General features: G+C 33.9%; 1 protein-coding gene across 2 annotated transcripts in view; it reads left to right on the top strand.

Moving 5' to 3' along the window:
* Positions 1–25076, top strand: part of LOC124368963 (synaptic vesicle glycoprotein 2B-like) — a 60762-nt gene extending 35686 nt beyond the window's left edge. The window contains exons 4-11 of one of the 2 annotated variants that reach the window (XM_046826540.1): positions 336–498; positions 6243–6364; positions 10392–10630; positions 13753–13919; positions 14474–14711; positions 20533–20692; positions 24020–24147; positions 24921–25076. In XM_046826540.1, coding sequence (XP_046682496.1) covers positions 336–498; positions 6243–6364; positions 10392–10630; positions 13753–13919; positions 14474–14711; positions 20533–20571 — 968 coding nt within the window. In that variant the 3' untranslated portion in view covers positions 20572–20692; positions 24020–24147; positions 24921–25076. Of the gene's footprint in view, positions 1–335; positions 499–6242; positions 6365–10391; positions 10631–13752; positions 13920–14473; positions 14743–20532; positions 20693–24019; positions 24148–24920 lie in introns of both variants that reach the window. The other variant, XM_046826539.1, reaches the window with a different exon arrangement.
* The last annotated feature ends 574 nt before the right edge of the window (positions 25077–25650 follow it).

The raw sequence follows: 25650 nt of genomic DNA, 5'->3' as shown, positions 1-25650 counted from the left end.
ACTTTTTCATGCTCCTGGGGCCTCATTTGCTTATCTTGCGCCGAAGCCCCCACAGGTCTAGCTACGCCACTGAAAATTACCATAGTCTGAATTAAAATTCATTAACTTAAATGACTACACATTACAATGTCAAGTTACAGCTAAACTGAGATGAAACTGTAAACTTTGTTCTGTTCCCAATAGCCACACTCATTAACACGAAACTTTTGTATGTAACTCACTATTGTAACACTTACAATAAATTTTATGGTCACTAACATCTGTGAACAAACTAATTCAAACTAGAACAGAAAGTTTGGATGAGAAACTTGTAATAAAACTCTGCTATTTGATAGGTGGTATGTTGGCATCACACCTGGCTGGTTTCCTGGCAGATACTCTTGGACGCAGACACGTCTTGGTCAGGGCACTGTTGTGGAATGTACTCACTTACATTCTTGGGTCGCTCGCTCCTAACATATGGATATTCATCGTTTTTAAATTGATATCCGGTATACTGTAAGTAAATCTTAACTGTAAAAGAAAATTGTTGTTAAAAACTATTTTCATCATAGTATAGGAATGCGTTACTCTTCATATGACAGAAAACATGAGATGTAGGACTTATAGGCAATTGCAAATCTTAATACTGAAAGAGGAAATCTCCTGCATATGTGATCAAACATATAAGCTTATAAGCACACAATTAAGTTTGGAAGGTATCTAATGATTTTTTCAACTGTTAAATATGGAAGTCTGCTCTTTTAAACTTTAGAGCTATAAACATATTTTTTATGCTATTAGTGGCGTTTCGCCTCGGCGAGGTGATAACAAATTAGTAAGAGTGTTGATGTAGGTGAATGTGACCCTGGGATATGACACCCAAGGTGGTGGTTTAGATTTACAAAACCATCGCTAAGCAAATGATCACCTATGGCTATCTTAGCTGGTGGTCAAAGGTGGAGCAAAAAGTAGAGATGGCTGGAATACATGCGCTCTACAGTCCTACAGCAGCTCTACATGCCGTGTATGGGCTGCCTCCCCTTCAACCTTATGTGAAAGACAAGGCAACTGTTGTAAGACTGCTTCAAAGGATGAAACCAAACTGGCCTAGTTCTTGGCTGGGTGTGTGAGTATAATAATTTATTTGGACAACTCACCTATGCTCATTTCTTGATGGGATTCTATGCCGAAATAATTCTGCTTTGATCATCTTATCCGGGTGATCAAACCAGAGTGCCAACTGTGCCAGCAAGGTGACCCATCTTATGAGAAAGGAGCATATATCTGACATGCAGATGGATCAAGGAGAGATAAATGGGTGGGTCTATGTGTCAAGGATCATAACTTCTGGTCCACTCGGCCCTAGTTTCAAACAGAACCATCTTTTAAGTTGAAATTCTTGCAATATATCTATGTGCCTGAATCAACTTATCAAGAAAGTTTCAAAGATCTAAATCCTATCAGACAGTCAAGCAGGACTGAGGTCTCTCAGCAACTGTTTGTGTCCAACTTGGTATATGACTGTCTAATTGATACTAATTTAAGCCCTAGCTACACATACAGCTACTATGATGAGAGTATCGAGGTATGAGGAAATTGCAGGGAATGAGATACTGGACAGGTTGGTGAGAATTAAGCCATTCCACAAATCATAGGTCCGGAATCATTTTGTGGTTTGGCTACGTGTCAAGTCATAAATACCGTCACAAAATTGATTTTTTCTCTCTCTACTGGAAAAGCCTCCTTGGCCTGGCAGGCGAAACCCATAATAGATACTTTATCAATAGACAGTGAAGATATTCTCTGATTCAGAAGACTATACATTGAATTATTTTTCATTCTGTTAACGACACTGTTTAAATACCATCTTTTTAAGATGGGTATCTCATCAGTCAGAGATGTCTGAGTCAGAGATATTTCGCTTCTGCATTGAATCCAAGGAGGCTAAACAGACCACCTGTGTGTGAAGCGATTGCCCTGATTAGGTATAAACACCTTTAAAGGGCTTTTCTAAAATCTGTTGAGGTGGAATTTTTAGTTCCTTGGTATATGTAGAGATATATCAAGAACCTCAAGATGACCTGAGTTCTCTAGATATCACTGATAAGTCACAATAGAGGCACAAGTTTGTGGAGACAGCGATATTGTTTTGAGCAAATTGACCCTGTTATATAGTAGATCGTAGAAGTGAACGTGAAGGGACATAAATCCCTTTATGAAATGAGTTTAATGATATGCAACAATTAAAATTAAATGTACCTTGAAACCCGTGGTAATTTAAAGTTTTAGAAATTGTTATACTAGTAGGTCATGGCGATTTATTCATAAGATATATCACAATAAGACTAAATTAATTCATTTATTGTAAAAGGAGTTAAAAAATATATTGTTAGTTAAATTTAGCAAAACATTACGTTTTACATGTGTTTTATACAGGGTGTTCTGAAAAAAGGTGCCATAAGTCAGGGCGTGATTTCCTCACATCAAAATAAGAAAAAAAAGGTCTAATTAACATAGGTCCGAAAATGCTTAGTTACCAAGTTATACAGGGTGAAAGATTTCGTCTGAATTTCAGTTCCCCTGCTGCAACGAAGCCCTACGGGTATTTGTTGGCTGTTAATTAAGATGTACAATTTAGCGTACTTTATGTAAAATGAACTGAAAAATTGAATAAAACCGTTTCCAGACCTGTAGCTACAGTAATTTTTTAAGATATGTGACGAAATACGCGAAACTTGGTCCCGAAAAAACAAGTTACATTTAGGTTTGAAGCAGATTTTACTATGTTTAAATGTACAATAAACACAAAATATTTTTTCACGGTACTTGTAGAAAAATTTAATTTCGAAGAGAAAGATGTAAAATAAGTCTATAATAGACAAACGCAAACTTTAAAAAAATAATCCTTAATTACATACAAAACGCATGAAAAATAGACAAAATCTGTTAAGCTCTCTACAAATGTAATATTGGAATTAAAACAGCTGTTTTATTAAAATATTTGATTTGAGAAACAAAATAATTTTTTTCTATTTAAAACATATGTTTTAACAATGTAACATTGTTTATAATAATTTTAAATAAACATTACAAGCAGCTATTTTTCCCATTGCTCATTAGGTGCTTGTGTTGATCTGTACTTTAATACAAGTTAGTGCGAGTGCCGTTGAAGTTAATTTTTGATAGCTAATAATATCTTATTCATCATGACAGGTAATATGAAATATTATGTACACTAATGGTGAAATGGCAGTCATGCATTTAATGTACGGTCGTCTTGCACATTGCAACAGTCGTCAGGCTAGACGACTCTATCAGGAACATTTTCCTCATAGACAGTTACCGACTCATAAAATGTTTTCTTCCATTCATAGAAGGCTAAGCGAGACGGGAACCTTTAAATCTGGAAAAGTTGGTAGATCAGGACGGCCACGTACAACGTGTACAGCTGAATTGGAGGAGGGCGTGTTGGATGAAATAGAGAATCATCCTGGAAGAAGTACTAGAGAACTAGCCTTGGATTTCGGTGTTTGTAATTCAATTGTCTGGAAGATTTTACACGAGCAGCAGTTGCATTCTTATCACTATCAAAGGGTTCAGGCTCTTTTGCCTCGAGATTTACTTTCCTCGTGTTCAGCTATGCCAATGGCTTATCCAAAGGTGCAGAAATCCACATTTTTTAAATTACATTATCTTTACTGATGAAGCAAAATTTTCAAGAATGGCTATTCTTAACACCCACAATACTCACATGTGGGCAATTGAAAATCCACGTGCTATTTCAGAGAACCGTCACCAATATCAGTTTTCTGTAAACGTATGGGCTGCTATTCTGGGTGATAAAATTTTTATTAGTTTTTTTACCTGATACGCTCAATGGTGAAAATTATTTTACATTTCTTGACGACTAATCTGAATGAGTAACTCGAAGATGTGCCACTATACACACGCAACAACATGTGGTTCATGCAGGATGGAGCTCCAGCTCATTACACATTACAAGTAAGAGAATTTTTAAATGAAGCATATCCAAACAGATGGATTGGTCGAGGAGCCCCAGTAGCATGGCCTGCAAGGTCACACCTGACCTCAATCCTCTAGACTTTTTCTTATGGGGGCATTTAAAGACGCTTGTCTACGGACTCGCCTGTGGATACATAGAAGAGTTGCGAATAAGGATTGTTAACGGGATTCAAAGGATACGTGAGACACCTGGGATCTTCGAAAGAGTTCGGCAGTCTATGAGAAGACGGCTGGATGCTTGTATTTTGAATGAGGGGAAACATTTTGAACATCTACTGTGACGTGGTTAGTTTTTTTTTAGGACAAGTGTAACTTTTTTGTTGAATGATAATTCAGATATCTTTTTTAATGTATGATAATGTATACTTGTTAAAAATATTTACTTGATAAAAAATAATAGTAACTCATTAATTTGTTTTAATAAAACAGCTGTTTTAATTTCAATATTACATTTGTAGAGAGCTTAACAGATTTTGTCTATTTTTCATGCGTTTTTGTATTTAATTAAGGATTTTTTTTTTGCGTTTGTCTATTATAGACTTATTTTACATCTTTCTCTTCGAAATTAAAATTTTCTACAAATACCGTGAAAAAATATTTTTGTGTTTATTGTACATTTATCATAGTAAATCTGCTTCAAACCTAAATGTAACTTGTTTTTCGGGACCAAGTTTCGCGTATTTCGTCACATATCTTAAAAATTACTGTAGCTACAGGTCTGGAAACGGTTTTATTCAATTTTTCAGTTCATTTTAACATAAATTAACGCTAAATTGTACATCTTAATTAACAGCCAACAAATACCCGTAGGGCTTCGTTGCAGCAGGGGAACTGAAATTCAGACGAAATCTTTCACCCTGTATAACTTGGTAACTAAGCATTTTCGGACCTATGTTAATTAGACCTTTTTTTCTTATTTTGATGTGAGGAATCACGCCCTGACTTATGGGCACCTTTTTTCAGAACACCCCTGTATACTTTAAGGGTTTTTGAAGGAGGAACATTGTGATCTGTAAAACATGTTTAAGTAAAATCCACTTAAGGGACACAATATTTTTCATTCTATTACACTTTGTGAGTCCTTTTTTATCCCACTAGCTGAATACCCATGCTTTGCTATTGGATCAAAACATAAACTTCTATGACTTAGTATGTTATGTGCCACTATTATATTTGTAAATTTATCGTCTTAAAACTTCCCTGTACACGAAATGTTTTGTGTGAACCTCATGTCATGTGACAAATATATCTAGAAATGTTAACACTTTTCACTTAACAAACACACTCATATGGTTTTGTTTTCCAGCAAGATGGGTGCATCACCATTTTGGCATTGTAAGCAATTTTTTGGTCAGTGTTAAGACACAAGTAATCTTTTTATTGCCGGTGAATAAGAACTTTTTACTCTTCAACTGATAAAAGCATATAGTATACATCATGAGATATATTATTATAGTCATTGTAGAAATCATTCAGATTATTGTATAGAATTAGTTTTCTTAATGGTAAAAACTATGTTTGGATACTTTCAAAGTAAATTGGCTATTTATCATTAATATATTAAATATTGTACGTAAAATAACTGTGTGTGTATATATATATATATATAGTGCTACGGAAGATGACATACATAAAATTTTATTTGTATCTTTTAAAGTTGGTTATTCCTTTGCATTATACTCAGGCGATTCATCAGTTAATAGGCAAAAACAACATGATTTAATTTCAAAAACCTGTGATAGAGTTCAGTGGTATAGTACAGTTTCTTCACGATATACCCCTCCCCTGGAGCCTGGGTCTTCTTGTGATACATAAGATCCTGTTTGTGCAAGAATATAGAATGCCTATTTTGAGAGCAGTCTTACGAAGGTTGTTATGTTTAATTTGGCTAGAACTAACCTACCGGGATAAAGGATGTCTTGCTATCTTCATTTGTGAAAATCCACAGGCATAGTTTCCGAGTGTTACGGACTCTGCCACAATTGTTTCATTAGGTAGCTCTAAAAAGTAAAACCAATTTCATGTTTGCAAATTATATGAGTACATGAGTATGAACTGGAATTAGAGGTACATGTTACATGTTTACATATGTACATGTTTAAATCGTGTTACATATGAGGTACATGTTTAAATCACAAAAGTAAAACTGATTTAATGTTTGCAAAGTATAAGAGTACAATAGTATGAACTGGAAATAGAGGTACAGGTTTTAAAGCTCAAACGTAAACTTATTTCAGTTTAAGTCCGCCAATGATTGCCACACTACCATTCCTGGGAGAGTTTGTTCCAGCCAAAAGAAGAGCCCAAGCCTTGCTAGTTACCTCTTCTCTTTCCACTCTTGGAATACTATATTCTTCTTGTGAGTATCAGCATGAGCATTATGCAATGTAAATTCATTGTAAGGTCCTAAATAGAGAATTTCAACTTTTTCGAGGTTAGAATACAGAAGTAATATGTAAGAATTGACGTTGTATGTCATTGATGCACTTGATGTTAGTTGATTGGTTAGGATGTTCGTATTTGAATACACGTATATATTTCTATTGTTTTATTAAGATACAACTCATTTATTATAGACAAAATTGTACACACCTCCCACCACATCTCCAGAAGATGTGTGTTTAAAGATGACAAGAGACAATGCATTCTTGCTTACTTTCTTTACGTTTACTTTAAGGGGAGCTGAACAAAAAAAATGTTTAATGAATTAAATTTTATTACTGATTTATATTCTCGGTTTCATTCTGAAAAAGAAAATACGTATATATAACTTTATGTGTAGTATCTTCCAAACCATATAAAAACAATTGTCTTTGAAATAGAACACAAAGATTTCGTGAGGTAGTTTCTCTAATAACGAGTACTTTTATACAGTACTGCTTCTGTTCTTCTCATTTCTTTTTATGGGTTTGATGTTGGCAACCCTGGCATATTTCTGCTAATCCAATTGTAGCAGAAGACAGCTGGTGTTTACAGTGCTTTGTTTACATTTGTAGTTTACAAATATAACAAAGAACATTTGTGTGGTTGATATTATTGTGTTTGTTGTTGTTGTGTTTTTGTGTAGACTTGTGTTTCTCCTAACTAAACATGGTAAGAGCAAAGCCTACTTTAAAAAAAGGAAATTCAAAGGGAAAAGGTATGTAAACTTAAATGTTGTTCAACAACTGAACATTGAAAATGAGCCTAGGCTTAGTTTACAATCAGAACCTGTGACTACCTGTGCCCCTAGACCTACACCACCTAGTGCATCAAGAATGAAACTGGGCTTTGATAAGGTCTGTAACAACTATTCAGAGTTTAAAATTAATTAAAAGAACATTTTAATTAGTTTTGAAATACTACAACAACTATTTGAAAATGTTTCTTGCAAGGCTTGTGGTGGAAATTTGAGTGTTACGGAAGACGCGAGTGATCGGAAAGGGCTATCATGTAAACTGTGTGTTACTTGTTTGGACTGTGAGAACAGTAATAGCTTTTTGACTTCTGAAAAGTGTTCAGAGCCAAACAGAAACTTGTTTGATATAAGTTTAAGACTCTTTTATGGTTTACGGTGTATTGGAAGAGGTTTAGACTCGGGAAAGTTTTATGCGCTATGCTGAACCTACCGCCTCCAAGTACTGCACACGCCAAATACACTAGTGTTCTTTCAAAAGCAATTCAACGTGTTGCTGAAGACTCTATGTTAGCTACCACCAAGGAAGCTGTACAAGAAAATGAGTTTACCCCTAACACAGATGTGACAATTGCATTAACGGTAGTTGGCAAAAGCGCGGCTTCAAATCCAAGAATGGCTACGCAACAATCACTAGCATGGACACAGGTAAAGTGATTGATACTGAGGTTTTGAGTAAGTTTTGTGACGGTTGTGTGAAAGTAAAGAATAAAGATATGGAAACCAAAGAAAAACAAAAATCGAACTGTGTCAAAAACTATGAAGGGGCCAGTGGGGGGATGGAGACCGTGGCAGCAGTAAAGATGTTTAGCCGTTCCGAAGAGAAAAGAGAAGTTAGGTATATAAACTTCTTAGGAGATGGTAACTCCAAAGCATTTGATAGTATCAAAGAAATTAAACCATATGGTGATGGCATTGAAATTTAGAAAATTAAGTGTGTCGGACACGTAGAAAAAAGAATGGGCACAAGACTAAGAAACCTGCGGAAAGACCTAAAGCGAACTGTATCGAGTGATGGAAAAGTGTTACACGGCAAAGGAAGACTTACAGATAAGAAAATAGACCAACTCCAACAGTACTTTGGTAAGGCAAACAGAGAAAATACAAACAACATACAAGGCATGAGGAGAGCTGTGTGGGCCACATATTGTCACTGTGGTTCCACGGACGATGAACCCCAACACTTGCTGTGCCCCGATCCACCTGAATACTTGGTGTAAATATAGTTTGGCCGAACATGAACGAAATCTTGAAACCTTTACCCACTAAAAGCCACTTCCTAAAGCTGTTATGGAGGCAATAAAGCCTGTGTATAAGGCCCTAGTAAAACCGGATTTATGGAGCAAATGTCTACATGGAAGAATGCAAAATGTAAACGAAAGTTTCAATAATGTTTTTTGGACACGCATACCCAAAGGAACCTTTGTTGGTAAAAAAAACCTTAGAAATAGGGGTTTGGGACAGTGTAATTACATTCAATGATGGCAATCTTGGAAGGCTGCGTACCCTGAAGAAGCTAGGGCTGTAAGACTTAGGGAAATTCACCACTGAAGTACTTCAACGATTCAATGTTGAACGGCTTCGGAAAGCAGATAAGGCGGCAGAGGATATGACCAAAGAAGCTAGAGTGAAGAAAAGACAGCAGAAGTTAGCTGAAGAAGAGGGAAACAATGATTGCTACAGCCCTGGAGGCTTCTAATAAAGAATCTGTGTAAGTAAAACCTTGCTTTATCTTTAAATGCAATTTCCTGAAAGTATAAGTTTTTAACATAAAGGTAAATTTTTCTCAGGAAGTAGTAAAGATATCTTGATGAAATTTTTACCAAGTGTGTAGTACACCATTGCAGATATGTGGAACTAAAATTAAATCAATCACACCAGTAAAAAAGAAATTAAAAATTGTTTAATTTAATTTTTTTTTTTGTAAAAAACTCAAATTTATACAAAATACTGTAACAATGATATTTGTAACTATAGAAACAAACTTCTAGTTCAGTATACTTATGAAACACATATCCTGACCTAGTGAAAATTTGAGTATTGTAGATTAAAGGGTGTCTGAGAAAAGTGCACCTAAACTGGCCAAATACGGTTCAGCTCCCCTTAAGTTACCTGTTATTTGTGACCTTATCACTTAGTCCAGCAGCCTTGTGACTGATATTACTGATAACCCAAATTTATTACTGATAAATGTCACAGTTGTGTCGTCCAATTTTCTGGCCCACCATCCTGCAAACCAGACTGTTATAATTTTTTTATTGGTGCAATCGCCATTTTAGTTCTAGAAAGAACATCGACACAGTTTAGTTTGTCATCTTTTGTTGTACCATGGACATTATCATAACGATTTAGTGTGTAACATCCCTTACACTAATGATTATATAACTTGAACAACTTTTCCAACTTAACCTACAGATTTTTTTAAAGATAAGTTTACTGCCTCAAATTTTTGAATAACAAGCTGAAAGGTAATGAGACAAAATAATTTAAAATACCATTTTATTGAAAAATCTACGTTTACTACTTTCACAATATTTATTAACGGTAAATGAATAAAGTTATTGCTTTTGAAACAGACTGGTGAATTATTAAACAGTTTTTTTTTATGATTTCCATTGACAAAAACTGATAAAAGGAAAAAATATATAAAAAAAGTACACTAATTGAGCAGTTAAAAATATGATAACATAATAGCTTCTTAGATTTTTAATCATTCCTAAATTGATTTTCACATAAAAATAAATCACTATTAAATGTGGAATTGGATTCTCAAACAAATCATTCTTTGTTAAAAATACATTTACAAAATATATTCAAATGTTTTACTTTAAGACTACTTGTGTAATATCTCTAATGTTTTTATAAATAGTTTTTGATAATCTAAAATGTTGGCTGTGAACTCAAACATCTAAAATATCTATCGAATGAAAGATTTCACTTATAATTTTTATAGTGTATTCTTTGGCCTTCAAATAACTGTTTGAATTATTTATTCATAGGGTTCTTGTTATTTCAACTATCAAAGTGGTACATAAATATTTCAGAACATGATAATATTTCATTATTATAACTTCATAGCTTGTGCTGCTTGAGAAATTATTGCAATGCTGAAGATATTGCAGAAACATTATTTACAGAGGTAAAGCTGCTGTGGCTAGGAGAAGAGAACCATGGAGATTTACTGAATATGAAAGCGCTTGTTCACTTGTAGTGGCAGGATGGATGACGCTGAGAGGATCTTGGGCTGTAGACCTCTGGTTTGTCACATTTACACCCTGGAGGTTATTTTATCTCGTTTGTGGTCTACCCTCCTTGTTGTGTGGCACCCTCTTCTACTTTACTCCAGAGAGTCCCAAATTTCTTCTCACCAGGGGCAAGAAAGGGGACACCATGAAAATATTACAGAGAGTGCATTCAGTGAATTCTGGCAAACTGCCTCACACGTTCCCTGTAAGTACATTTCATAGTATCCTAATTTAACTTTTCCTAGCACCATATTGATGTTATAAAGCTATGTGAAGTGCAGTTACAAATATTACTGTTTAAAAATCTACTTTTAGTATTAAATGTGGTGGTGTGAGTGAAGTATCATTAAATAAATGTTTTTGAACATTTCCTCCTGAATTCAGTAGCAAATTGACTACAAGTATTACCTTAACTATAATTTGCCAAGTGTGTCTTAAAATAATTTGGTCGAAATATGTATGTAAGTTATAATTTCAAATTTCTTTATTGTTACGTTCTATTACAAAGTATACTTATTTTATAAGAACCATGTAGCCTACACTAGACGTGGGTATTCAGAGGTTTGAATTTATGAATAATTTGACTAAACTGGGGTTATTTTCATTCCAAGGTGGAAGGAATTTTGGAATAATTTGGGGATTATGAATTTTAACTGTTCAGAAATAAAATTACCTTTTCACATGAATGTTTTAAATGAATATCGGAGAAAATAATAAATTGGTGTTTTATTATAAACATAATCTTTATATTTAAAACATATATGAAAACTAAATATAACATATTTTTTTTAGATAATAATAACACTAATATAAAAACCCTAAGAAATATTTGTTATTCTTGTAATCTCCATGAACCTATAAATATGTGGCGGCTACCAAAACGTATAGAGTCTACCACTTCTATTTGGTTGGCCGGTGGTCGGGCCGGTAATCTAATCTTACTGAACCTTCTTCCTCATCAGCTGCAGAGCTAATCGTGTCGTCTGCTGTTTCTAGTTTGTTGTCTTCTTGCTATCTTCATGTTATAAGTTGCTCTTTTAGGGACTTTCCTTAATCTAGATTTTACTAAAAGAGTTTAGCCATCGTGCTTTTGGATTCCAGATCCTGACTTTCTCCAAAGTCCCGGCATGGTGAAGTGATATGGTAAAAGACCCTAGTCTCCATAAAAGTCCATGTAACACTGAAATAAGTTTATTTATTCAAAATGTAGTTTTTGTTTTCTAAACAGTTTACAATCAAAATACGGTTAACTATGAAGTAGGTATTTTCTAATGTGCAGGTCTGAGCCAAGCAATTCATGAAACTAATGGTTAGCCTACTTAAACCTAAAAAATTTTTGCTTTCTAAATTGGGAGTTTTAGCTATTTTACTCTTATACTAGCTTGTTTTTCGCCAAATATTTAAGCCTAGGAAAAAGGATTAATGTTTTTCAATCTTTCATTAATACTTTAAATAATTTAATTTGAGGCCGAGATAACCTCCTAACCTTAATTCTACTTCACCTGTTATTTAGTCTTATTACTTAACCAAACCTAAAACAGTTGCAGTATAATAAGCGTCCAAAATTCGAATTATCGCTATTCATGATTATTAAATTATCAATATTCATGAGTAACAAATCCTCGATATAACTACTTTAAACAAATTACGTTATAGGTATTTCAAATTACAGTATAGTTTGGCTGTTTTTATATCTTAAAACATAATAATAAATTGATGAATATACTAAAGGCTGCAGTGTAGTACGTGTCCAACACTAATCATTAGTAATGAATCCTCGATATAACTACTTGTACATCAGATCAAGGTCTGAAGTAGGGAAAGTAGCTGTCAGAAATGACCCTGGCCACCAATGCGGACTTTGGTTTTGCCTTCCACTTCACACATTTGGTGGAAAAAAAAACATCCCTTGAGATAGTACCTTAATTCAAGCTCAGATCACATGACCGAGCTGCTAAACTAATTTCTAGTTTACTGTTTGTGCTATCTTCGTTATCAGTAGTTCCGGTGATTAGGGACTTCCGTCATCTCGTACTCTATCGTTGTCCATAAATTTTACTTTACTTACTTTTTTAATTCATCATTTAATATTTTGTAAGATTTCATGTTTTCATTGACATTAAAAACAGTGGTAGGTTATGTAACCGTTGTGTAATGTCTAAACACTAAAGGTACAATCTGGGAATGTGGATGACTCTTTCCGCTTACCAGCTGTTGAGATAATAAAATAAGGGTAGTTCAGAGTACACCCCAGAACCTCCTATACTTGAAGGGTTTCAACAACCCCAGAATATCAGAATTATTTTATGAAAGTAACGCTTTGTCTAGCAGGTGTTCTAAATTGAAACCAACGTTCGGGATATTGGCTTATCACCAGTAAACCACTGGATGTTAAATAATAAATCCGCGGGTGACCAAACCCGGCACAGGTGGTTACTGTCGAGCTACCGCCAAAGTGGAAAGTTTGTTAGGAATCAGTAGAGGCTTCCAAGGCACGCCCCTCAGCCAATGACCACCAGGGTAGGACCTAGGAAGGGAGGCTTTGCTCCTAACCCTGGTGAGAGGGATGGCTGTACCCTGGTATTTAACCCAGTGTTATACTTTAACATTTGTGATTTTGATTTTGAGCTCTGATTCGAGTTATAATTTTAATTGTGTTCTCGGTGACTTAGTTGTCCTGATTATGCAGACTTAGTCTTTGCTGACTTAGATGGTGATAGATTATTTGGAGCTACCGCCAAAGTGGAAAGTTTGTTAGGAATCAGTAGAGGCTTCCAAGGCACGCCCCTCAGCCAATGACCACCAGGGTAGGACCTAGGAAGGGAGGCTTTGCTCCTAACCCTAGTGAGAGGGATGGCTGTACCCTGGTATTTAACCCAGTGTTATACTTTAACATTTGTGATTTTGATTTTGAGCTCTGATTCGAGTTATAATTTTAATTGTGTTCTCGGTGACTTAGTTGTCCTGATTATGCAGACTTTAGATGGTGATAGATTATTTGGAATGACGCTTGAGTGGAATATGTGTGTCGTCACTATACTGCTCATATTTGGTAAGTCACACAATTTATCCTCATAATGTATCTTCCAATTGTATAAGAACAACTTAACTTTCAGTAAGTAAAATTAAAGATAAAGATTTGTAATCAGCTTTTTTAAGTTTTGTAATGTTTTCTTTTGTTTACTAATAAAGGTGTACCCATCATATGCTGATAGTTGCTCACATTATTTTGCCATCCTGGCGTAGTTAGGTTCCTGGTACACCCCAACCAAACATAACATAACGTTATTGAATGGTATAATACAATTGAATGTATTTTTTATTAAGGTGGAATCGGTTTCGATGGATACTGATGAAATATCGCCGCCAGCCCGAGGAAAAGGAATTGTAGGAGCACTAAAACATATAGGCAACCAAACCTTGCCTGTTTTTAAACCTCCATATTTAAGAAATTTATCACTCTGCATAGTAATAGCCTTCATCTCTTTCTTATGGTGAGTGTAGTTACTGAAGACAAGAGATCAAAACAACAATGTTGTGATGTAAAGGGCTTTGTTAGATTCCGCATAGAATAGGTTGTATATTTTATTGCCATTAATGTTGATTTATTAATGATTTTCCATTCCACTTATGAATATTAACAGTGAAACAGCATGGTTACAATGGCAGTGTAAACTTAGTTTTTATTTGTTGTTATATGCTTCATTAAGTAGTTCAATCAGAGACTCCTATCTTTCAACATTTTTTATTTGCCCATGTATTAGTTTCTCTTTTATTGTTTTAGTTGCTTATGATGTTTTTGAGTTATTATTCTAAATACTTTACTGTGGGTCTCACGGGAAAGATATTTTAGTATATACTTGCACTAGTAAAATGTATTAATTTTTGGCATTTATATAACGTAATACAAATTGCAATCAAAACTCATTAAATTATTATAATAGTTATATTTATGCAGTTGGGATAAGTATCCATCTTATTAAAAATACAGAAATATAGAGGAAAAAAGTGAAAATGTCACAAATGATGAGTACCAGATGGGTTTCAGTGTGAATGGCGTTTACCTTTGGCTACCAGAGGTGACCAATCGTATAGCCCAGTACAAGGACACACATGAAGGAAGATTTTACGTGTGTGAAATGCTCAAGAAAGGACCGGCGGCGAATGTTACCTCGGTATCAGAGGAACACTCGGGCTGCCAGATAAGCAGTCACACCGCTGTGTTTGTTCCCAGTCTCTTAGTAGCAACAGTTCAGCCCTTCATCATCCTCATAGCCAGCACAGTGGTAACATTTATCGACAGGAGAATTATCATAAGTAAATTACTAGGCATGAAGCCATTAGTAATTATATCTTATTCGAATTAGTGATAAGATGCCTACATTCGCAGTTAATGTACACAACATATTATAAGTTAGATTATATATTTCTGCGTACATATATAATCGTTAAGCATTTGTGCACAGACACCGGATAACAAATCATATTACTTTGTTTAAAGCTCATTTACTATGTACAATCTTGAGCTTATGTAAGGTTATTTTGACACCTATAACATAGGACATATACCAGTTCTCTAAATGTTGTCTTTAAGTTTTTTTTTTTTTTGAAGCAGAAAATGGATTAAAAATGTCAATTATACTGAAATCATATTTAACCTACATCAATCCTACCTAAAAACTTATATAGGATATACCGAGTACGAAATTTGTATATTTTGGTTAGAATCTGTTCTTCACCTTTGTATAAAGTATTTTTCAAAGTCTATAACTCTTGATAGTGTGTTCTAACCGGATTACTCTATACAAAGCTATTTGTTTCTACAATCTGTAGAAAGTGCCATACAAATTATTAATCATAGTGTATAAAACTACGCACAATACGTTATATATTCGCTGAATTTACAATTAATATGAGGTTGACGATTGGTGTTAAGGTTAACTGGAAGAGAGACTAAAACAGTGCTAACTTCACCTCAAAAGTAAAAACGTTATTCCATTTTTTTTGTTTTAATATGTGTGTGATTGTATTTTAATTTAACATACTAATACACTAATAGGGCTTTTCAAATTACATTCATTATTTTCACACTAATTTTTTTTTTCTTTTTCAAGGGGTTTAGTATAACACAAAACACTGGTCTGCATCGCAAATATATCATAAAACCCGTAAAACATTTAGTGATAAATTACATTCTGTTTTTTTTTATCTAATCAGTCGCTGGGGAAAAGGATCTGAGAGGCATAAGGCATGATGAGTTTGTGAGGAATTATTTGTTTATCAATATTGTGGTTTAATGCATCTTACATTTATATCTTATGTACACTGTGTTCAAACCAGATTTATAAAGCACACCAATATATATACCTAAATTAATATTTTTTGCAATGGGTATTTTTTTAATAAAAATACTAGCTTATTTTTATCATTTGTTTAAAGTGGTTGGATGGAAATGTATCTTTTTTATGTCGTCTTGGAAAATTGTCAGCTTAGATACCATATAAATTGAAAAAAAATTATTTCATTACTACAAATTATTACTCTGGTGATGAATTAATTTGTTGATATTTTTTAAATGGTGTTTTGAATTTGCATAAACAGGTATAAAGAAGTTGGAGTTATCATACATATAGAATTATAGAGGGATAACTAATTTAATAAAAGTGTTAGTTCCAGTAAAGTGTGCAAAAGATACATGGTTGTCCTAATAGATATATTTTCCAAAGTAATTGTTGAATACTAAAATTTGTTGAAATTTATTGAAGTTTGTGTACTTAATTTGGTTGAGGATCAGTCTTGCCCTCGACTTACATTTACTACTTAAGTTCCTTTGATTCAAAAAAATACACTTAATTGATTTTAAATAAGGTATGAAAAAGTTTAAAACAATTGCAGATAACAACATTGTTACTGAGTCTCAAATACTATACATATATATGGCTTGATAATTGACTTGCACTCTACCCCAATGATTCACACAACAAAACACAGGCAGGTAGTGGGGAAAGTTTAGTTGCAGTTATGAGTTTTAGACTATTAAATACTGCTGATTCCCATTATCAAAAATTTGTCAACCATGCACTAGACCAGTGGTTCCTAACAAAATTTTTTCAAGGACCCCTCATCAGTTACATTACTGACACAAACCTCCCAAATTCTTAAACTTAAATGGTAGATTACACGCATAATAATCTGAGTTGCATTAGTTAGTAAGTAACTTATGGTTTGCCTACCCATTTACTTAAGATAGAAACTGTTCTTATGAAAATAAAATTTTGATGCTAGCACAAGTTTATTCGACTAGTGGTATATTTTTATTTAAAAAAACAAAAAGTAAGACCATCAATTTGTCAGAATGTGTAGGTACAGGCAAAATTCAACACACTTTTTTATATTAATTTCTTTGGACAAAGTGTTAATGAAGTAAAAACAGGGAGCACTAGTCCGTTTTAGTTGCGATGTACAGAGAAAAAGTATTTATTACAAATATATAATAATAAGTAAATTAATAATATTACTAAATCAAAATTGTTATTTATAAAGAAAGCAGACATGGAAGTCTGCTTTAGTTCGCCCACTTCAGAAATGTTCCTCTCCACAAAATCCTTCACAATTCAGGCCAATAAGTATACTCCCTGCTTTATCAAAGTGTTTGGAGCGGATTGTTCATCAGCAATTTTCAATATACCTTGAAAGTAATAACATTTTATCAAATTTTCAATCTGGTTTTCGCTCCAACCACAGCACTACTACTGCACTTCTAAAAATAGTTGATGATATACGCCTTGGAATTGATAAGAGTCAGGTAACCATTTTAACCCTTTTCGACTTTTCAAAGGCTTTTGACTGTGTCTATTATCCCCTTCTCCTCATCAAACTTAGGAAGGATGGTTTCTCTGATGGTAGTGTCAAGTGGGTTGAGTCTTATCTTTCGGGACGACGCCAGTGTGTCAGGTCGGGTGAGAAGCAGTCGAGATGGAGACCAGTCACTCGTGGAGTTCCGCAGGGTTCAGTCCTGGGGCCACTTTTATTTTCACTGTACATCAATGACATTACTACTCAAATTACTCATTCCAATTTTCACTTATATGCAGATGACTTACAAATATACCGCCACTTTTCTATAAGGGACATACAAACTTGTGTGACTCTCATGAATTCCGATATTGACGCTGTTACTCACTGGACTTGGAAACATGGACTAAAATTAAACGTAGACAAAACTCAGTGTATTATGATAGGTCATTCAAAGCTTGTTCGTAAAATTGACTTTACTACGGCTCCCAAATTAAAACTAAATGACCAAGATCTAGAATACTCTGAGAAAGTAAAGAATCTAGGACTTATTATTGACAAACACTTAAGATGGACTGAACAGGCTTCTTTGATATGTAATAGGGTCTTTGCCGGTGTTCACAGCCTCAAGCGGCTGGCTTCATATCTACCACACCAGGTTAAAATAATGCTGATAAAGACTCTTGTACTGCCTCACTTCAACTACTGTGACATAGTCATTAATGACATGACTGTGGAGCTTTCAAAATAAACTCCAGCGTGCTCAGAACTTTTGCATTAGGTTCATTTTTAATCTCAGACGTGATGATCACGTAACGCCCTTCTTCAAACAATTATCTATATTAAAATTACAAGATCTTCGAGACTATCACTCACTCATTCTGTTGCACGCTCTTTTAAATACAAATTGTCCCAGTTATCTTTCAAACAACTTTCAATTTATGTCTGAAATAAGTGAACGAAGTACAAGGAGGGGTACATCCTTATTATCTATACCAATTCATCGAACAACTACCTTTAGTAAGTCGTTTACAGTTTCTGCCTGCCGATTGTGGAATGCCTTACCTATAAACATCAGAGCCATTGATAAGCGCGCTCGCTTTGGGGCGGAGGTCAGGGCCTTGATGCTGGGGGCTCAGGGGGTATAGCGGTTGGCGGCTTTGGAATGTGTTACTTAAGGCAACTGAATGCAAGTTGAATGAATGCATGCGTGTATGTCTTATTATAGTTTTGTAAATATTTATAAAGTTACATTAATTATAGATGTTGTTTTTTATTATTTTAAAGCTAAGATTCTTTTAATGTATAAGGTAAATAAATAGATTTATTTTTAGTTATACATGTATATGTATGTTAGTTTAATTTTTTACGAGGTTAAGTGGTAGAGAGGACTTTATAGTCCTAACTTCGCCTCTAATAAAGACATTTTTCATTTCATTTCATTTCAATGCAATAACTCACAACTTCAAAAACGTACAGTGAGATTCTTTGAACCTGTCCTTTGAGTTCATGATTTATGATATGTTCAGTTCCATATTTGACACTTACTTTGAAATCATACTGAATATTAAGCTGATTCCTGTAATTACTTTTTATGAAGCACATAGTTGAGAATGGTTGTTCAGGTTGCTAGGTAGTTGGAAAAGGAAGTACTGTAATACTTTCATTTCCTTATCACTGAGTACTTTGTAGTCCTTACATAATTTGGACTTTACATAGTTTTGCTTTTAGTCAAAATTCTACAATGTTCTCGCCATTAAAAAACTGTGCCACTGTTAGTCAGGTCTAAAATCTGATTTTGTTTCTCTTCTGAGAGACTTGGGATCTTTTCTATTTCTGAGAAGGAGAATGGAATTTTAATCCAACCTTGATTAGGATCTGGCTCGGAAAAGTATTCCCTAAAAGTGGTTGCTTTGAAGGTGCTCAATTATATTTTCCTTTATTTGGTTTGTTAAGTTCTCATCAGAAGACTCCAAAAATGATCTAAAAGTTTAGAAATTTGTACATTTGAAGGCTTCCCCAGGAGGGTTCACTTCTGGCTGGTTTATACATTCCAATTGAACACACAGTGGGTACAGCAAAAACCGATGTGTCACTTAAATGTGGGCAACCTTATGGATGTCCAAGAGCAACACATCACTAACCGCACATGTGGAGATTTCCATTTTGGGGTGCAAGGATAATTCGATAGGTCTAGTCTTCTGTGGGAGATGAATGTTAGAGTTGGTGGGGTTTGTTCCCTAAGACTCAATGGTTCTTGCCAGCCTAGACATAAGGATGTGCCACCTCCTGCCTGCTTTGACAGGAGAGGCTGGTTCAAAGCTGGCTTATCCTCTTTCCTAGGGGACATCCTTTCGACAGGAGGTGGCCCCTAGCTTACCAATCCAAAATATTCTGTCACTCCGGAAGCAGTACAAAGGTTCTTATAGGACTAGGTACAATTTTCTAAGCTTCCTGTACTAAGAGAAGAAAAAAAAGCTTTGGAGGTGCTCAATTATATTTTCCTTTATTTGGTTTGTTAACTTCTCGTCAGAAGACCCCAAAAATGCTTTAAAAGTGGGGGAATTTGTAAAAGAGCATTTATCGCCTCTTGTTGGCCACAACTGACACTTTTTAACAATGGCACTAACTTTATCGTCAACTTTGAACATCTCTTTATTGTTACTTTATAATCCTTGATTCAAACGTTCAAATGTTAAAACCCCTCAGCTAAGTAAGCAGTTACGCAAAGTCAAGAAAACCCTGTGAGAAAATCTGCATACTTGACTGGAGAGCCTGGAACAGAACTAAACTACCCTTCTTCCATGGAGACATGACTGAGATATATAGGTACGGGATCTATGCAGGAGGCAGCCCCTACTCCCAATCTTACCCATACTGAATATCCTATCACTCCAGAAGCAAGTGCAAAGGTGCTTTTAGCAAGTGCAAAGAAAGGTTTCTCAGCTTCTTGTTTTAAGCGAACAACAAAAACTTGATGACTGTGATTGGTATTGATTTACTATTACAGAAGTTGATAAGATAGAATAATCTCTCTTTATAACAGAATGTACCCCATAGAATGCCAATGTAAATGTTCCTATCATTTGTAAAATTGACTTTCAATATTATCTGACTGATATTAAATATGTGTAAAATGTGTTGCTTATTTCTACTTGCATAAAAAGGTACTCATGGAATAGTTTTTAATGTCAGCCAATACAAACCGACTCTATATCACCAGATCAGGCCTGATAAAGTTACCTCATAAACAACAAGAAAGACTTCACTGCTGCATGATGTCATTGTCTTGACTGCTTTGATATTTTACAGGTTTTATTTAAATCGGATGCAGTGTCCTTGCTTATCTGATAACTGTGATACCTGATGCCTCTGCTATTACCATTCTCTTGGGATCCATTCCCGCACTGAATATGGTTTCTTCCACTCTTCTCAGCAGTATCACTGTAGAGCTCTTTCCCACTTACATCAGGTGAGTCAATCGTATTGTAAGTGTATTTCACCAACATTCCCAGGGGCAACACAAAGGCATTGTCAAGAGTGCGAAGGAGTTATTACGCAGTAAATATACCCATTCATCACATTACGGGTGTTATTTTTTTTTTTTTTTTATCAGGGAGGATATTTATTTAATGTCCCATTTTATAGGGAAATAGTATTTCCCGGCTTGTTTATAATGAATCTAACAAGAAGTACTCTGTAAGTATGAAGAAAACAGCAAAAATAAATGTTATGTGCAGAATTAATATGCCTTTTTTGTGGTGGAATATCAATTTTTATGCTGTGTTAAACAATACATCCTGAAATGTTTCCAAGAGACTTATTTTTGTTAGTTTTATATGAGATAGTATTAATTATATAGACAATTACTAATGCAGAGCCTATGTAGTCATTTGACAATTACTTTTTATGTTTTGTATCAAAAGAACAACTATTTTCAATTCATTATCAAAATAGATAATTCTTGGAATAACATTTTAATTAAATTATTCAATATTCACCTACATTGTCCTATGTCAGCCAACAATATTTTAATATGCATAGGATTATATTAACCCTATGCACTCGAAGGCAGTATTTATAATTTGTCCTTGAAGCTCATATGGCCAGCTCCACTGGCCACTGTCATTTAGTCGGAAGTGTGGATTAATTTTGATGTTATCTCAGCTCGTATGTCGAGCTGTACTGGCCAAGAGATATAATACGTCCATAGCTCGTAAGGCCTGCACCACTGGCCACTAAACATAGCAGTTAATTTATAATATTCTCTTTGTTTTATAATGAATGGTGAGTGCTGAAACCTATATAACAGCTGTTTTTAAAGTAATTTTTAGGTAAAACACTAAATTTTAAATTAACCTATAATTCTTTTCTAAACATTAGCTGTGCAAATAAGACGAATAATGTGCAGTGGGTCTATACATTGAAGTGATAGAAGGGATATAAACCTAGAAAATTTACTAGAAGACGTAACTATTGAATACTTGACTACACATATGTGTGTATTTTTAAAAGTTTTATTCCGTGAAAAAATGTAGACAGAGAAAAATGTAATAATAGTTAAATAGTTCATGTCTGAGTATAACATAACTGTAAAAGCCTTCTTTATAACATTGTATTACATATCTTTGTTAACAATATTATAAGTATAAGGGTTAAATTTCCCAAATGTATGTTTATCTTTGTAGTAGTAAGATTCATTAAAAATAAATTTTAAATTATTTTTCATTTCTTCTTTAAACATTTTAAATTACTATGCAAATAACGCGGAGGATATTAAAAAATAATTACGATCTAGGTAGGCAAACAACAAATATGGCCGCTGAGCTGCCAATGAAAGTAGCACACGAAAGGTACATACGAGTTACGAGGACAAACTATAACAAAACTAACGCAAGCTGTCTACAACCTTGGTGTGGCCAGTGCTGCTGGCCTTTCGAGCGCAAATGGTTAAAGCAGCCATTGTAACTCGGTAAAATGACTTACAAAAAGTTACATTTGACTTTTGTGGTATAATGTTTAATAGCAGATGTTCCTTTATTTCCTATTGATATATCTATATACACACACAAACACACACGCACATTCTCTAGGATATGATTGTTCCATTTTAACAAACATTTCTAAAATCTAATGAAATAAAATATACTATAGAGATTGTAATATAATATATTGTGGTATTAAAACATTGCCGTAGATTTCTCCCATGTACTGCCAATGAAAAAATTTATTATATTGTAACTAAAAGAGTAAGTATTAAATTTGCTGGTACTTGGAATTAAAGTTGATAAAGGAATAAAATATTTTACACAGGAAAATCAAGAATTAAAACAGTCTCGAGTAGCCAACCTGTCTGTGGTAAAACTCACTCATAGTATGAAAATGAAATTATTTTATATTATATTTTAAGTTTGTATTGTTTCAATTTAGAAAAGAATATAGAGAAATTAGCTAAGTTAATAACTTGATAAAATTTTCCCACATAATAATAAAACACAATTAATCTTAATTCAATTAATTAACCTTAACCTTAATTTTCTAGTCCAATTAGATGCTTTGAAACCCTAGACAGGCTAATGTAAATTAATTAACATATTATTAAAGCAGTATCATAAAACAAATCAGTGGCTTAGTAAGGAAATATGAAATGTTTTAATTCAGTAAGGTAATAAACAAACAATTAACAGTGTACACAGATATAATATTTGAATGATAATTATAATAATTTGAAAAGCTCACAAAAGAACCTGTGTGATGGAGATTTTATCGGCCATTGTGTCTCTCACATGAATTGAACCTTTCTTGTAAAGTAAATGTCGCAGATCCAGCAATAACATGATCTCCCCAATAGTTGTATGCAGAGATTATAAAAACTACACTAAGTTTAAAACAAACTTCCTCCCTTCAAACTTCTGAATAGAATAGAATATACTGTGTTGACCATATATATTACATTGTAGTGCAATAGTCAATAATAATACCAATTTTTAACAGTATTTATCTTGAAAACTAAATACATTTTATTGTCTTTCTATACAGTTGCACGAAGCACACAATCGTACACATACGAACAAAATTTGTGGGATTAATCCCCAGGACTGCAACACTGCTACGAATATCAATCCCGAATGTACTCCATAAACTCACCAACCTAGTAAAAAGCACAAGACGGTCAATATCTTTGCTAATATAGTGTTTTTATTGGGTTTTACATTTTTTTATTAGTTTTCAAATTAAATAAATGTTAATGAGTTTGATCCCAACTTGAGAAGGGAGGTGTTCAAATGCCGCTGTTCTGAGCTCGAAAACATTCCCGAGGTCTTGTCTCGTATCTGTGTATATCACTGCACTGTGTCAATAAATATACACTTAAATGCACAGTAAAATGAAGTCTCTAAAACGTAAAAGCTGGGTAGAGTTAGCATGTTGAGTTCCCTGAAGGTACTTCGACACAACTCTCTGTTGTTCAATTTTGTGATGATTCAAACAGACTTTTTTTGTAGTCTGAATACTCTTCCCAAGTTTTATACTTGAATAGATGTTAATCTCAATTGTTATGAGTCATCTTTAGAGAGGTGAAGAGGTATAAAAACCAACAAAACTCCAGTAATGAGACGTCCTATTATATTAGCAAAATGTATGTATAGATCCCTCGATCACCTCAGGATAGCCACTGCAGAAAGGTCAAGCTAATATAGATCTGTGGTACAGCTAGAAAACTAGCCATATCCTGTGGTCTACAATTCATCCTTAGTTTCCAGTGCTGTGAAACAATATTTTCAAGTTCCTAATATTATAGGGCGATGGCTGTATCTGTAACTATTATCTGCGGACGACTTGGATCCATGACCGGCTCCCAGATGTTCAGTTCCTTGATAGATTCTCACTGTCTGCTTATGTTCTGGATTATGTCTGGTTTACTCATCTGTAAGTAGATTGTAGATTAATTTATTTAAGGATGTTGCAATCAAATGGATTAGATACGGAATCAGGACAAAACCTTATGTTGGACATAAGTAACATGGAAAATAGATGTCCGGGTCTTAATTTTTTTATTCTCCCAATTTCAGACATTGTATGACTATGATATTTTGTAATACTTTTTTTTATTTACTAAACCCCATAAAGGAAATTGATAAGACCTTTCTTTGATATTTAGTAAGCAGTTGTTATATTTTTAGTTGTCAGTAACATAAATTAAAACAGATATAAGAACAATATAAATGAGGAAGAATCAAAATAGGAAAGGAAAGAAAAGATAATATTGTGATGGTTCATGGTACTCAAAACACTGAACCCTATTAAATTCATTCAACCACTGGATTGTGGAAGAGGTACATGAGTTATCTGACCCCGAACAGTCTAAGGTTTCTGGTGATCGTTTTTCTGCCTACTGAAATTCACATCAACTTCACAATACCAAATTACTCTTTTAACTAATTAAAATAAAGTAAACAAACATGAAGTCATTATTCCTATAACTACCTTCAAATTCTCCTCATTTATTTGATGGGAAAATAAAGAATCCCGGCTAGTTCTCCATTAACTGAAATTAATCTTTATTCTCTTCTTTATTGACATTGAATTTTTGTTATTACTTTTATCGTCCAACAATAAGTTTATTATGAAGTTTTAACTGGTGCACTTAAATTTAGTTACTTTAGAGGGATTATTTTTAATTCTAACTTTAAATGTTTCAGGTTGCTCTGTAACTCCAGTCTTTTTCAGATTTAAACATAAAAATCAAACAAAAACAAATACTGAAGAACTGCCTACAGTTAATGTCAATGCATAATTGATGATTCAGATGTTCAAGTTTAAGTACTATGTTGTTAAATAAAACATTAGAACAAACATCATAGTAGTTTTATTTACAAAGAATTTGCCTTATTTATTTTAACCATTAAAAGTTCAATTTCCATCATTATTATTATTGATCAAAGCTTTCTTGTGTAACAGTAACAATATAAAATTTAAACGTTCCTTCCATACAGATATTGCTTCTAACTTAATTTCAGCAGAGAAATGCTAATTCTGCAGAGAAAGTGGTTTTTTAATGAATGAAACTAAAACTCAAAACATTTTGTTTACTTCAAAATCAATTCCTGAAAATAGTTTTAATCTTGAATCAAGTAGTGTAATATAAATTTTAGGAATTCATATTGATAATATTTTTTTATGGGGACCTCACATTGATTTTTTGTCTACTAACTTATCTAGAATTATTTGTTTATTCAGACGTCTATCTTGCTTCTCAAGTGAAAATTATGTTCAGACTGCATATTTTGGCTACTTTCAGTCAATTTTGAGATATGGATTAGTACTGTGGGGAAATAGTGCTAGAGTTCAGGAAATACTGGTGCTTCAAAAGAAAACTCTTAGAATTGTTGGTAAAGTTTTGCCAATGGCGCAGTGTAGTGGGTACAGCGG

The sequence above is a fragment of the Homalodisca vitripennis genome, chromosome X (genome assembly GCF_021130785.1).
Source record: "Homalodisca vitripennis isolate AUS2020 chromosome X, UT_GWSS_2.1, whole genome shotgun sequence".
NCBI classification, from domain to species: Eukaryota; Metazoa; Arthropoda; class Insecta; order Hemiptera; family Cicadellidae; genus Homalodisca; species Homalodisca vitripennis.
Note: the sequence above shows the minus strand (reverse complement) of the source record. Positions and strands in the feature narration are given on the sequence as shown.